This window comes from Mesitornis unicolor, unplaced genomic scaffold (assembly GCF_000695765.1).
Source record: "Mesitornis unicolor isolate BGI_N332 unplaced genomic scaffold, ASM69576v1 scaffold5583, whole genome shotgun sequence".
Taxonomy (NCBI): domain Eukaryota; kingdom Metazoa; phylum Chordata; class Aves; order Mesitornithiformes; family Mesitornithidae; genus Mesitornis; species Mesitornis unicolor.
The window spans coordinates 28,308-43,919 of NW_010175250.1; the positions used below are offsets into that span (position 1 = coordinate 28,308).

Consider the following 15,612-nt stretch of genomic DNA (forward strand, 5'->3'; position numbering starts at 1 on the left):
TAGAAAAGGAGGGCTTTTGAAGAATTCATCAAACAGTTGGGTTTTTTGAGGGATACTTGGATGGTGCCCTTCTGGAGGGCTATTCTGTCTTACTAAATCAGCAAATATGCAGCTCAGACTGGGTGTAGTGTCCTGCCCTTGCTTTCTGTTTCTTTTTGAAATCCTGAAACGTTCTCAGGAGTCTTTACTTGCTCAGTGCTCGTACATCTCTCAGACGTAGTTCCCTAACATCGTTTCCTGTTGATTCATGTAAGTAGTGCTCCAGCAATGGTATGTGGAGTGGAAAAATGAATCAATGTGGGCGGTCCCCTTAATGGGTGATATGTTTTGTAATGATTTGTACAAAGGAATTTCTCCAAGGAAACTGTTTGCTTTCTTCCCAAACATTTTGTTGCCCAACTCTTAGTGGAACAGAACTCTGCCTTTGTAGCTCATCTCAAAATTGTTTCAACTTGCAGTCCAGTCCCCACATCCTCTGTTTGTTCAGCGTTCCCTGGGAAGCTCCACCCTCACTTCCAGCTAATAACCAAGTTAACCCACAGCTCGATTTTTCCCAGTTTCTCCTTCGCCAACTCAGCAGCTCTCGCTTTTTCCCTGCCCTCCAGCCTTGCGAGCCGTCTGCACGTAGTGGCGTTCGTGCTGGTGGTGGCAGCCCAGGACTTCTTGTGTCACGCAGCCTCTTCTGCTTGCCGTGGAGCACAGCATGATTGTGGGGACGGTGCTCTTCCAGTCTAGCAGCTATGGCAGAGAGGGCAAGCTGCTCTGCTGCCTTGGCGAGGAAGCCTCCGAGCCTGGTGCGGGTTTCACAGGTATGGTGGTGGTCAGGGAGGTAATGCTGTGCCATCCCTTTCCTGTATTTCTCCAAGTACTTCAAGGAGGATATGGGTCCTTTCGGGTCTATCTTTGTCTTGTAGTATGGGATCAGCCATGGGCAGGACTGAGAGTGCCTGCTTTTACCTGGGTTTTAGGATTCCTGAAATGCTTCGTTTTTGTGAGCAGTTGCACAGTTGGTATTTCAGAAAGAGAGAGCACTTCAGCACTTTATATGCTTCTAACATTTAAGATTTAGCATATGCTACCTCCTGCTCTTGGACTGAAGAGATTCATAATGGTTGTGTTGGCAGCAAAACCCCACTCACATGTTGGCTGAATAGGAAAGCATGTGTACCTGGAGAGAAGCAAATTGTGTTGTGGGAATAAAGAAAAGGAAGGAGATGGATGAAGCGTAACCTCCTTGCATGATTGTGTATTACTTGTACACTAAAGGATGATGTGAGTTTTCTATTGTATAGGAAATGAAAGTGGTAATATATGATTTATGGGTTAGCCTTTAAAAGGAGCTGGTGTAAAACAAAACTCCTCAGCCCATTTCCTTACTCTTGGTGTGAACAGAGCTTGCAGACTATTCAGTTGGAGGGGTATCATTTGTGATACGCTTTGGTTATCTTATTGTCCTTAATGAGGTCTATACAGTTATGTTCCGCTGACCTTCCATATTGGATGGTACAGATTCCACACCGTATTGAGCAGCATAGGTACTTCCATATCCTGGTAAATTCCTCTTCAGAAGATTCTGGGTAACCTTTACAGTTACTTAAGAATCCGAGTCTCTAAAAACAGAAGTGAAGGAAGTCGGTGAGACATGAACTTGTGAAAGCATTGATGTTTAGGTAAGTGCTGTAGCTGAGTGATTGAAGCTCCTCATCAAACATTAACTTCTGCTGAGTTTTTCTGTACATAAAGTAGGTGTTAAGAACACGTGCCAGCCTCCCAGGCGTTGCCGAGGAAGCGGTAGTAGTCCCACATCTGCTTTGCATCCTTGCTGGCGCTCCAGCACAGCACCGCAAATGGTTTCATGTGGGCAGAGCTGCTCAGCGCTAAGCAGGAGGTGGCATTTCTGCTGGGTTTGCTTTGGCACTGCTGGGCTGAGCGTGGGCAGGCTCAGCTGGTCCTGGGATTCGCTGCAGCAGCTCCAAAGCTGAGCTGGTACCAGGCTGCTTCAGGCTTACCCTTGGAGTGAGTGGTTAAATGCTCAACGCTGCTGTGTGTTGAGCAGGGGCTGGAAGTGCAGTTCGTGAACTTTTCTGGCTTGAGAAAGAAACTCAGAGTGTGCTTGGACTTAGAACAAACGCATGTATTCCTGTTTAAAGCCTTTGTTGTTTTGGCAGATATGTAATTGAAAGTTAGAAGTTATTGAAACACCACTGAGGTAGTTTGGGGTGGAAAGGTCAGATATTTTTTTTGGAAACACTGCCTACTTTTGTGTTTGCTCCTTAGCAGAGAGAGATGCCTAAGTCAGATTTCTTGTCTAGCACATTTGCTGAGTGACTTTGCTTAAGGCACTGAAACACTCTCTGTAACACAGGGCGCTGTGGAGAGTATAAAGAATGTATTATTTACATAAATATGCATTTTTACTCCATAACTAGAGCTGGATTTAGGAACCGGTGCTTAACAACTGAACATGCCTATGCATGCACCCGGCCCTAAAAAACTGGCAGTGAGATGTTGGCAGCCATGCTGTAATGCAGGTACCCGAGTTTCATTTGGATTTCCTCTCTTTTCCACGATAGCACGCAGTCTGATGGGGTAGTATATTGTAAAACTAATCACAGTTGATGGTTAGGAACAAGGAGCATATGTAACTATTGTATCTGCAGATACTGAAATCAAAGAAGTGACATTTTGGTAGCTTAATCTCTGGTCACCTCTGCTCTTGCTAGGAGAACCTTGATAAGGGCTCAGGGTGTCAGTTATGAAGTGTGTGCAAGATGTGTGGGTTATACATTCAGTATAACTGAAGGACTACTGGAAATGCAGTGTTCAGAAACAAAACAAACCGCAACCTTTACTTTCTGGTGCACCTACAATACAGTTGAAGAATTGCATGTAGGTGCTGACAACCCCTGCTACGTCCTCATTTTCTAGGCGTGAGCTCTGTCCAGTGACACGGGTTTGGCACATGTTTGCCTGGTACTTGGCACAGGCCTCTTCCTGTTTTGTGTCTCGCTGACTTCCCAGTCTTCCTGTCCTGTATTACTTTTGAGCTCTTTGTTCTCCTTCGAAGTACCACACAGACTAGCACCTATCTCAGGCGAGTGCGGGGAGGGGGTATTATAGACACACATTCTCTGGCAGTGGTCTGCTTAAAAACATCCTGAGCCTGACTTTTCAGCCCCAAAGCAATGGTAGTGAAGTGAAGAAAGCATCCAGCTTTTTAAAGAGGATTTTTCGTTTGGCATTTAATTAAGTCTTTTTTTTTTTTCACATTTCCATAAGTAAGCTCAACAAGAGAATTTGGAAATACATCTTGATCAGGAACTCAGTTGTGCCATCAGAGAAAATATTCGTATCTTTACACCCTCCTATTTTTTCCACCCCTGAGCAGTCCACGTGTATGAAACTACATCATCGCTCTTTCTCTTGTCTTAATATTGGAGTTTATTCTGCTCAGTGTTCCTGGAAAACCCTCTATGGGTTAGAAAGCCAGTGATGGTCTTGGTGTAGCGCTGCCATGAAGCGTTCAGACAGTTTTGCTTTTTGCTACAGTTCTTTCCAAAACCCTGTGTATTTAGGTTATCATCACAGGAATTGTGGGAACTGTGGGGACTTCTTTTGTCTATAAAACAAGTCAGGTTCTTCCCTCTGCTCCCTTGTATTACCAAGTTGGCATCAGTTATCTTTGAAACAGCAAAGCAGAACTGCCTGGGTATTCAGAAACACTGCTGCTGAATACCGACCGTCATCCTCGCTGCTTTCTGTCCCTGACAGTTTTCCACCTCTTCTTTACACAGCATTGAAATGTATCACAAATCACCACCATTCCTGCACAAATCACCCCCAGTCCTGCTGATACTGAAGCAGTTACTGTCCCAACCTAGAGATCTCATGTGTGCCATAATTCAGTCTGCCTTACCTGTATTTGTAAAGTTGGTTTCAGATCCGAGCTATCTTCTTCGACCACAGAAATGATGAAGACATAACCACAACATTTCAGTGTCAAAACATTTCCTTCACTACTTCACATCATAAAAAAGCACTTTTAATTTCATATATTTTTTTTGGCTGTGAATGCTTAAATACTTTCAAACAGAGGTGTATGTAAATAGGAATATATATAATGTAATATATAAAATTTCTATTTAATATTTGCATAGCTTGCTACTTGATGTATAGGCCTAGTTAATCACCTTCTCCAGCCCCTGTTAGAAGTAACCTATGGAATGAAGAGTCAGCAAAGTAGGTATTGAGAACCACTGGTCTAAGATGTGCAGAGGTGATGGTGTTCCCTTTCTATAAAGAGCATATGGTGCAATAGGAGCTTTGCTCTCCTGGGTTTTGATCTATTTACAGTTGTACACAAAGTAATTTCCTCTTCTATTCTTTCTTCAGAGGCCCTGCACCGCCCCTATGGTTGCGATGTTGAACCCCAGGCACTGAACGAAGCCATCAGATGGAGCTCCAAGGAGAACCTGCTTGGAGCCACTGAGAGCGATCCCAATCTCTTTGTTGCACTTTACGATTTTGTAGCAAGCGGTGACAACACGCTCAGCATCACCAAAGGTAAGGCTGTGAATTGCAGAGCAGCTACTAGCTTGAAAATCAACAGAAAAGAGAAAGCAGAACCCTTCCCTGGGTAGGAATAGGAATGAGCGCAGTTAGAGAAGATTCTTCTCTAAGCTGATGGTTATAAGCAGAGGCTCTGTCACTTGTGTTGGAGAGACATCTGCTGGGCAGTTCTCCTAGTGCAGACACAGCGTGGTGTAACGCTGCCCCGCAGCCTGGCCCAGCTGCAGTTGTTCTGTTCTAGGGTCCCCAAATCACTGGCCCTGCGAAACACCTATTTTAGAGAGGGGCAGAGGAAAAACCTTTATTTTCTTGATAGCAGAAGTCAGCACTTTCAGCTGGGGCAAAATCAAGAATTAAGAATTGCACAGAGTTTTTCTCTTTCTGTTCAGTACATCTATCAGAATATGACCTGCTGCAGAACTGTTTTAAATCACATGCCATTTAAGGCTTCAATAAGGTGACAAACCTCATCCCTCCAAGAAAAAGACAAAGTCTTTCCAGTCTAAAAAGCTGGAGTACAAAAAGCTTTTTTGAGTTCATCACTCACACTGCAGTAAATTAGGGAACGTTATCCTAGTTATTCTGCCTGAAACTTTACTTGATAGATACTTTGGGTATGGCAGTTTAGTTATATCTGCTGGAGATTTTTATTGTTAGGCTGCAAACTCAGGCTTAGTCAGCTGATAGTGACTGTCCCCTTTAATGAGACCAAACAGATTGTACTGTGCTTATTTTGCTTTTTCTCTTTCTGGTGGTAGGTGAGAAGTTGCGAGTCCTGGGTTACAACCAGAACGGTGAATGGAGCGAGGTACGTTCAAAGAATGGGCAGGGCTGGGTACCAAGCAACTACATCACACCAGTAAACAGCCTGGAGAAGCATTCGTGGTACCATGGGCCAGTGTCACGCAGTGCAGCAGAGTATCTGCTGAGCAGTCTTATCAATGGCAGCTTCCTGGTTCGTGAGAGCGAGAGCAGCCCAGGGCAGCTATCCATCTCGCTCAGGTACGAAGGACGCGTTTACCACTACAGGATCAATACCACCTCAGATGGAAAGGTAAGGATCTCTGCACAATACTGTGGGGAGAGGAAATAAGGATATTAATTAAGAGTGGTACAGAATCTCGTGTTGTAGACTGTTAAGGGACGCAGGTGTGTGAAAGAAAACAGGTCCACTGGTTTATCCAAATAAAAAAAGAACATGTACGCCCAGAGTTTGGTGGTAACTCGCCAAACACCACTTGGGAAGAAGTGCAGACAGCACTCATCCTAGCTGAATGTGGCCAAGGAGCAAAGCAGCTCTGGTTTGTTGTGGTGATACCTTTCTATTTGTTCACTTAGAAGAAGCAGAGCTTTGGTAAGTCGGCGTTTTTAACCTTGATCAAATAGCAGTACATTATGTTGAGATGCAGAAACAGGCCTTGTGCTTGGCTACAAGAATTCCAGTTTCTAGTCCTGTAAAGCACAGGGCAGGAGACAGCGCTGCTCTCAAGTGATAGCTTATACCTAGCTGCCTTTTGCAGGTAGAAGTCCCACAGATCAATATTCATTTGCCCAATTCCAGTTTCTAGTCCTGTAAAGCACAAGGCAGGAGACAGCGCTGCTCTCAAGTGATATATATATCACTGCCTTATATCTAGCTGCCTTTTGCAGGTAGAAGTCCCACAGATCAATATTCATTTGCCCGACGAAATGAGAACAAATACTCTAAAATCTGGTTCTCTGTTTTTTGAGGGTTTTTGTGTTGTTTTTGAAACGTGTTAGAATGTTTCACTGTACCTGTTTTCCAGTGTTACTGAAAGCTTCCAGCTGCCTTCATTTAAGTAGATTCCTGGTTCTTTCTCAACAGGTCTATGTGACCGCAGAAAGCCGTTTCAGCACTCTAGCAGAGCTAGTGCACCACCACTCAACAGTCGCAGATGGACTGGTGACAACTCTGCATTACCCAGCACCCAAGTGCAATAAGCCCACTGTCTATGGAGTGTCCCCCATCCACGACAAGTGGGAGATGGAGCGGACTGACATCACCATGAAGCACAAACTTGGGGGAGGGCAGTATGGCGAGGTGTATGTTGGTGTCTGGAAGAAGTACAATCTCACAGTTGCTGTGAAGACATTGAAGGTGACTTTTCAGATTGTTATGCACTGTTCATTTGGTCACCATTTATGATTAAGGATAAGGAATTTGTAATGTTCTCAGTGACACCACCTAATGATACAAGCATCAGAAAACAGAGTGTTCTGAGCTGCATAAAATCTATGCTTGAGAGTAGCTTTACAGAACAAAGTTAGTTTATCAAACTTGCACCAGTGCATGTGGTTTAAAAACCGTTTTGAATTTTGGCCCAGCAAGCACCTGCAGGAGCTGCATGTCTAAGGCAGATCTACAGAAATGGTTACCAAGTTCACTTCCCTTCCCTCAGAAGAGCTGTGCAAGCTTTAAGAAACCAAAGGTGCTGGAAATACCTTCTACTACCTCTCCCCTACTCCTGGAAAAATTCAGCTTCCCTGTTTATCTTTCTTTTCAAAACCTTCTGTTTGTTTGAACATTAACAGCTACTATTCTACATTTTCCCTAAGTAAAGGAACTTTCAAGCTTAATTTTTATAGCTAGCCAGGGAAACTAAGTCAGTGAATGCAGAATGGAGGAAAGGATACCATCATTTATATTCAGCTAGGATATGTGGTGTTAAGCAGATCTTGCTCATGACAATAAATTTTCCCTTTTTTGTTTGCTTCCCTGTTTATCTAGGAAGATACCATGGAGGTGGAAGAGTTCTTGAAAGAAGCTGCTGTGATGAAGGAGATCAAGCACCCAAATCTCGTGCAGTTGTTAGGTTAGTGAAATACCTTGCTCTTTCTGTTCTTCCTCGAGTTTCCGCCAAAATAAAACCTGTCTTATTTAAAAATCCGTGGCAGATTTTCCGTATTTATGTAACTTTTTGAATCAGCTCAGGTTATGGGGTGGTATTTTTGACAACTTACTCCTTTATGTAGTATTGGAGCGAAGAGACACTAATCTTAAATAATACATCAAATATAGTCACTTACATTAGTGGACAACTTTGCTGTTGAGGCACGACTTTGCATTATGTAAGTCTGCAATATCAGCCTCCAGTTAGTTTGTACCCTTGGCCTTAGACGTGCTCCAGGGTTCAGTTATCAGGGTCAGATTCCTTTTCTGCTGTGTTAAATCAGACTCGCAAAATTATTCTCCATGGCTTATTTTTATGAGAGAACAGAACAAAAATAGAAGAAAACTCAAAGTAAAAGAAAAAAAAATATATTGGAAGCACAACAAATCCTGTTCTTTGTACTCCTCAAATCAGAGTCATTTGCAGAAAAAGCTGCACCGAATAGAACAAATTAGTCTGTGAGTAAGCAGAAGAAAACCAGATCCCTGCTGCTAGAAGGGACCCTGTGCATCACCAAATAAGTACATGAGATGAAGGCAGTGGCGATGCAAGTCAGGTCAAACAGCACATGGATGGAAGAAATCTGTAGGCTTTACAGCTTGGCTGTGCTCTGTTTGTCTCGCTGGCAAATGCATGATACAGTGGTCACTATTAAATAGTCTGCATAGCTGTTAATTCTGCATGTACAAAGATTCTTAAGGAGATACCCAAAACCTTGACTAGTGTTTAATTGCCTCTGGACTCTCGCCGCTTTCAGGAGTGAAGCTGTCAAGCCAAGCCTAGGATGAAAGGAGAAATGTGAAGAATGTGAAGGCTTTTAATAATGGCAGCTATTCTGTACCCATTTCAAAACTGGGCACAGATGAAGCGTCTGTCCCACCCTGTCTGGTTCCAGGAGTAGAGACTAAAAGATGTCTCATCAGAGCGATGCATTTTTGCTCTTTCTGATGCCTGGTATAGTTGTGTTGTACTCCTGTATGTGCCTAACTGTATAAACAGGCATTCGGCAGCGCTGCAGTGGGAGTTCACAGATTTAACAGGAGTATCTTGTTGCCCTCCTCCTCCGCTAATACATGCTTTGCACATAACTGCGATGACTGTAGCAAGTAGTCATCTGAGGAATGTGTGAGAATGCTGCTTTAGGAGCAAGTCCCACCGTGCTGATCACTTACCCAGCTAGCACACATGGGAGTGCTTCACATTACTCTGCAGTGACATTTCAGTCTGGAAATCTTGCCAGTTGACAGCTACCTGCTTCCAGTTGGCTGCTCTTTAGCTTTATGAAGGAGGAAAGGGGAAGACAAGCAAATCACAGGTGTTCAAAGTAACTCCTGTTTCATTCTGTAACCCTCCAAAAAAACCCCACACTACTTCTTTAGGTATATTATATAGGAATAGCAGCGCTTTGATAGCCTTGTTTCCCTCTATCCATAAAGTGGCAGATAAATAGGCAGCAGCACTGAATTTTAAGTTGGGCTACATTGATCTAGGTCTTGTAGATGGAAGCCTTGGTACTCATTGGTACAAAATGCAACAAATGGATATTAAATCAGGAGTAGTGGTAAGCTAGGGAAGAAAAGGCAGCTTTATTGACATGCTCCCTCCTCCACCGCTAGGTGTGTGTACCCTGGAGCCACCCTTTTACATTGTGACAGAATACATGCCCTATGGGAACCTGCTGGACTATTTACGAGAATGCAACCGGGAGGAAGTGAGTGCTGTTGTGCTTCTCTACATGGCCACCCAGATCTCCTCTGCTATGGAGTACCTGGAGAAGAAGAACTTCATTCACAGGTGGGTGAAGTCACATTGAGCTGGCACAATCTCAGATTGCAGTAATGAACGGGACAGCAGCATGGTGGCCCAGAAATTCTTCCTTTGGGGGATGTTTCTTCCAGATTTAGGTTTCACACTGGGTTATCCATTGGCTGCTTTGGTTTCAGCACTGTCTTGCAATTCCTTCTCCCTGTGACTTTCATCCCAAACTTACAATCTTGTGCCTGACAGCTATAAAAGGTGGTGGTGTCCTGTTCTGATGTACCCCCTTTGTGCAAGGCATTGTCAACCGCAATGTCCTATTTTAATCCAGTCAGATAAAGCTGTTACCAGTGTCTGATGAGCTGCTGATCTCATCCTTTTCTTAGAAAACATAAAATTCTCATTGTAACACCTATCATTACTGGAAATTTAATAGAGTTTAAAGAATTAACCCTAATCCTGATTTACCTCATTGCTCCTAAGAGTAAGTCCACTCAATTTCTGACACTTTAGAGCCAAGTTCACATTGCTTTTACCTGCTGTATGAAGAGGCTGCTTCCTAATTCAGAAGAGAGGGACTGGCTGTGCAACCAGAAGACTGTATTCAAAAGCCCTGCTGTTGCTCTAGTAAAGGAGTGTGCTTTTTTTCCTTTATACAGGGACCTGGCAGCGCGGAACTGCTTAGTTGGAGAAAATCATGTGGTGAAGGTGGCTGACTTTGGCTTAAGTCGACTTATGACTGGAGATACCTACACAGCTCATGCTGGAGCCAAGTTCCCGATCAAATGGACGGCTCCTGAAAGCCTGGCCTATAACACCTTTTCAATCAAATCAGATGTGTGGGGTAAGAAAACTCCACTTCAGTGGTCTGTTTTGTTTTAGTTTTGTTTTTCTTTGCCAGTCTAGACCATAATTTGCTTTCTGGCTTGGGCAGAAACACTTGGGAAGGAGGCGGTCACGTGGCAGACCACAGCTTCATGAATCAATAGCATTTTTAGCATGTCATGTCTTCACCTAAACTGGCCTGAAGTATCTGCAAGAAAGAGATGCTACCTCAAGCCGCAGTACAGGCCACGGTGTAAGAAGCAACACAAGAAGGCGGCAGACTTATGATCAGGAATTTTGTTTTCCTCCTTTTGCAGCCTTTGGGGTGCTGTTATGGGAAATTGCTACCTATGGGATGTCGCCATACCCAGGCATTGACCTCTCTCAGGTGTACGATCTGCTGGAAAAGGGCTATCGGATGGAACAACCAGAGGGTTGCCCTCCAAAGGTTTATGAACTGATGAGGGCATGTAAGTATCTCCTTCCAGTTTGGGGGACAGAGCCTGGGACGGTGGGGAGAAATTTGTAATTAACTTTTAAGTCCTTGCTTCTTGTGTGCCATTTTGTTGGCTAATGTGGAAAAGGCTGCCACCTGAAACACACATGGTGTCTGGTGCAGAATGGGTCTGGTCTCTAGGGAGCAAGAATTCACTCTCAAAAATTGTCACTCTGAGTACAGCTAGATAGCACTCTGTACTGGTAGTTTGTAAGTAGGACTCTTACTATGGACTCATCAAATTAGGAGAAAATTCTGTTCTCTGCGAACACTGCACCTGTGCAGGAGAAGCATAGTTGACAAGGTTGCACAAGATGCATCCTCCAAGCATGCTATTTAGTATTGGCCATGAAAAGCTCCCTAATAACAAATAGCAAATTGACTAATAAGAAAGACCTAAAGATACAGTGTGCTGTAGGAAGAGAGCAACAGAGTTTAACAGCATTGCCAATCTCCATAAATCCTGCCAGAGTAGAGAATATATTGGGCAAAAGGCTGAGGATCCTAGGGAGCCAGGCCTTCCTGCTATGTGAGCAGAGAGACCCTGTCAGCGCGACCAGGGTGGGAAGAGACTCCTTGGTGCTAACTTGGACACTCAGCGTGGGTCTCAGTGTACGAGACAGACAGACCAGGGCCTGAGGCCATTCCAGGGCCTGTCTCCAGCGATAGCTGATCCCCAGCATGTTAAAGAAAGTCAGGGTGAACTTATGAAACAAAGAAGCTGAGTCATGATGAAGGATATTGCTTCAAAAACCCTCCGGGAAGCTGTCAAAAGCCCAAAAGCAGGGAATTCATGTGATATTAATCCAACCCAATATAAGGAGAGTGTCAGTCACTTTCCAGCCCCTGTGGTGACGGCAGCAGAGAGAGCTTCCAGAATACATTTGGAAGGCCTTGCCTGAACTTCAGTATTAAGAGCACGTGAGCAGAATGTTTCCCGGAGCTTTGAGCAGACAGTTATCGGTGACTGAGTTAGGTGGGTTCAGTTCAGACAGCCAGGGTAGCAAACTCAGAATTCTCCTTTGCCAAAAAAAATGAGGAAGAGGGATGGGGAGATGAGAATAAGCTGTAGAGTTGGCAGAGAGCTGGGATTTTCAGGATTTATTCCTTCTCCTCAAGACCTGTTTGCTAGGATATGGTAGGGTGACTGACTGCTGCTATGAATTAATATCTCTGAATTACTCTAGAGCCTGTTTAACAGTAGGAGATGGGAGTCTGACTGCAGCTGAGAAAGCTTACATGTTTCCTGGACAGAACAAAAACTCATCCCCAACTTGTTTCAGGCACTGAGACTTTGCTTTCTCACATTGTAGGTTGGAAGTGGAACCCACCAGACCGACCTTCCTTTGCTGAGACCCACCAGGCCTTTGAAACCATGTTCCACGACTCGAGCATCTCAGAGGGTGAGAGCCCCTATTGCTTTATTTCTGAAACAGTACTGGAGTTTAGGTCCCAGAGCGCTTGCTCTCATGGATGGGCTCTTAAGGCTCATTTGCTAGCTGGGGAGGTTGTGAGAGGCTTTGTTCCTTATTTAATTTCTTAACTATAAGCCTGCAAATACATGCTTTTAATTGTCATACAAATACTAAATAAACTTTATAGACATATACCAGCACAGAGGACAGCACAGTAATTCATTTGAGCACCAAGATGCCAAATAATTAATTTGAAAGAATATTGTCTCCTCCATTAGAGGAAGCTTCTTGGTTCCCAGACTGAAGAGTAAGGAACAGTGAGTGAGAATAGTGGGATTCATACCAGACCTTTTGTACAGATCCTGCCACTGTTTGTTTTTTTTGTTGGTTTTTTTTTTTCTGGCTTCATAAAGATGTGAATGAGTTTGAAAAAAAACCATGAAAAACATCTTACCCTGAATACCTCTGGACCCGAGCAGAAAACTAAATCCATAAACAGTGTATTTCCCAGTCATGTATTTGTTCTCGCCAGTCTGGGTTTGCAGTAAAGACACTGATTTTCTTCTCCTCTGCTGGTCTCTATTCCAATTACTCTTTTTTTCCTTTCTTTCTTCCCTGCAGAGGTAGCAGAGGAGCTTGGAAGAACGGCCTCCTCCTCATCCATAGTTCCTTACTTGCCCCGGTTACCCATGCTCCCCTCCAAGACTCGAACACTGAAGAAACAGGCAGAGAACAAGGAGAACATTGAAGGAACACAAGATACTGTGGAGCACTCAGCCTCCAGCTCAGCACCAGGTAGGGGCACGGGGACTGGGGCAGCGAGGCCACGTGCTTGGGGATAAGCTCGCTGCTAGGGTAAAGCTGCTGGGGTAAAGCTCCAGAGAAACACAAGGAAACAGAACAACGTGCCAGGCGCTGCTCTGCCATTAGGGCTTGTTGGCCACTGCAGCAGCCCAGTTAGTTAGTTAGCAAATAGAAAACACTGCAGCTTGTTCAGTGTTCATTTAGTAAACCTCACTGCAATTTTTTTTTCTTTTTTAAATTTAGTTTGGCTGCTTTTTTTTAAAATCACAGCTTCAAAATTAAAGTTGTGAATGCAACAAGAGATTTTCTTTTACACTTGCGGTCTCTGGGGAAGGAGGGAAAAAAACTACAGGAAAGGGATAAGAAAGTGGAAGAAAAGATCAACTTCACTGTCTCTTGAACTCTTTCCTAAGTGGCCTCCTCAGTGCAGACAACAGACAAGTCATGCATGCAGAAGTAGAAAAAAGTACAAAAAATAAAAATCAAAAGCACACCAGCCTCGCACAAAAATAACAGTGCTCACTTCCTCTCTCAGTCTTTCTCTGCAGAACCTGGGCAGCTAAATATGCCAGGCCTATAAAGCCCGCTGCAGGATAGGGAGGTGGAAATGGAAATGGATTTTGCAGGTTCACACTTGTTTCTTCTGTCTAGGTTTTATCAGAAGCACACAGCCGACAAGTGGGTCTCCTGCCTTGCCTCGCAAGCAGAGGGACAAGTCCCCCAGCAGCCTGCTGGAGGATGCCAAAGAGACCACTTTCACCAGGGACAGAAAAGGTGGCTTCTTCAGCTCCTTTATGAAGAAGAGGAATGCTCCCACGCCTCCCAAGCGCAGCAGTTCCTTCCGGGAGATGGAGAATCAGCCCCATAAGAAATACGAGCTGACGGGTAACTTTTCATCCGTTGCTTCCTTGCAGCACGTGGACGGGTTCCCTTTTGCTCCCTCGCAGCAGGACGCAAGCCTGGCGCCACCCAAGTGCTATGGGGGAGGCTTTGTGCAGAGGACCTTCTACAATGACGATGGCACTGGTACCAGCAGCAGTGGGGGCGTAAGCACTGGTGGTGGGTGGTCGGGCATCACTGGTTTCTTTACACCGCGCTTGATTAAAAAGACACTGGGTTTACGAGCAGGAAAGCCCACTGGCAATGAAGAAGCTTCAAAGCCTTTTCCAAGGTCAAACTCTACATCTTCCATGTCCTCAGGGCTTCCAGAGCAGGATAGGATGGCAATGACCCTTCCCAGAAATTCGCAGAGGTCAAAAATCCAGCTGGAACGGACAGTGTCCACCTCCTCGCAGCCCGATGAGAGCATGGGGAGGGCCAATGACCTGCTTCCCAAAAGGTTTGAAGAAGGCCCTGCTGTGACCAGAGAGAGACCAAAAGCAAAACTCTTGCCAAGGGGTGCCACAGCACTCCCCTTCCGAGCCCCCTCCGGATCAGAGGAAAAGGAGGGTCCAGGGCTAGCAGCAGCTCCTAAGGGCAAAGAAAAAAATAGTGGCCCACGGCAAGGGGCCCTTGAGGATGGCGAGAGACCGGGGTGGTCATCTCCAGTAAAGGCTGCAGCAATACTTCCAACCACTCATAACCACAAAGTGCCAGTCCTAATCTCACCCACTCTAAAACACACTCCAGCAGATGTGCAGCTCATTGGCACAGACTCTCAGGGTAATAAATTTAAGCTCTTATCTGAGCATCAGGTCACTTCTTCTGGCGACAGGGACCGGCCCAGACGGGTAAAACCAAAGTGTGCTCCACCTCCACCACCAGTGATGAAGCTCCTACAACAGCCAGCTCCAGCTTCCTGCTCAGATGCAGCAGAAGAGCTGAGCAATGTGGCAGGAGCGCAGCATGGACTGGAATCAAGCGAAGGGAGTAAGAAGGCAGCAGCAGCAGCAGCACCTGTTGGTGGAAAATCTGGGAGGCCTGCGATGCCTCCACCTCAAGTGCCTCTGTCATTGTCTTCCACCTCCCCGGTGAAAATGGCCAACGGCACGGCTGGCACAAAAGTAGCGCTGAGAAAGACCAAACAGGCAGCCGAGAAAATCTCCGCAGACAAAATCAGCAAGGAGGCGCTGCTGGAGTGCGCGGATCTTCTCTCGAGTGCCATCGCCGAGCCGACACCAAACAGCCAGCTGGTGGACACGGGGCACCAGCTGTTGGATTACTGCTCAGGCTACGTGGACTGCATCCCTCATACACGCAACAAATTTGCCTTCCGGGAAGCCGTGAGCAAACTGGAACTCAGCCTGCAGGAACTGCAGGTGTCCTCAACAGCTGCTAGCGTCCCTGGGGCAAACCCCGTCCTTAATAACTTATTGTCGTGTGTCCAAGAAATCAGCGATGTGGTGCAAAGGTAGCTACTGTCAATCGGGGTAAGAGAAATACACATGGGGGGGACTTTTTTTTTCCTGTACTGATGCTTTCAAAAGGAAAGACTGATACTTGAGTATGTGAAGTACCTCAGATCACTGAGTTCTCCTCACGTTTACAGGTTCATCTCAAAAAAAAAAAAATGGGGATGGAGAGGGCAGATTAAAGCTGTAAGGGGCAGAACATCAAGTATTTGTCCCTACCTAGTCAGTCTGATCTGCTTGGTTTGGCAAGGGAAGGAAGTTCCTTGCTCCTCCCTTGGAGAGGCAGGAGAATCCAGAGCAGGTTGTCGCTCTGGGAAGGATGTTTGGTGCACGATAGCCGGGGTACTGGAGCAGCTGCAGGCCACTCGGCTGTACAGAGCCTCCCCTGTCTGCACTAACGCATGCTTTGGCCTCCTGACAAGGCAAAGGCAAGGCCCTGGGGCTCTGCTGCGCCGACAGCTGAGCAGCCTGAGGAGCTCTGA

General features: G+C 45.4%; 1 protein-coding gene across 1 annotated transcript; it reads left to right on the top strand.

Moving 5' to 3' along the window:
• Positions 1-703: 703 nt before the first annotated feature.
• On the top strand, positions 704-15,133 carry ABL2 (ABL proto-oncogene 2, non-receptor tyrosine kinase). Its single transcript, XM_010181311.1, has 11 exons — positions 704-809; positions 4,393-4,563; positions 5,328-5,623; positions 6,416-6,688; positions 7,319-7,403; positions 9,098-9,275; positions 9,899-10,083; positions 10,382-10,534; positions 11,874-11,963; positions 12,597-12,770; positions 13,431-15,133. Exons 1-11 carry the CDS (start codon positions 704-706, stop codon positions 15,131-15,133), a joined length of 3,414 nt encoding a protein of 1,137 aa, XP_010179613.1.
• The last annotated feature ends 479 nt before the right edge of the window (positions 15,134-15,612 follow it).

Coding starts and splice junctions, on each gene's coding strand:
- ABL2 (XM_010181311.1), top strand. CDS start 704: ATGATTGTGGGGACGGTGCTCTTCCAGTCTAGCAGCTATGGCAGAGAG. Junction 4,564..5,327: donor CACGCTCAGCATCACCAAAG/GTAAGGCTGTGA, acceptor TTCTGGTGGTAG/GTGAGAAGTTGCGAGTCCTG. Junction 7,404..9,097: donor AAATCTCGTGCAGTTGTTAG/GTTAGTGAAATA, acceptor CTCCACCGCTAG/GTGTGTGTACCCTGGAGCCA.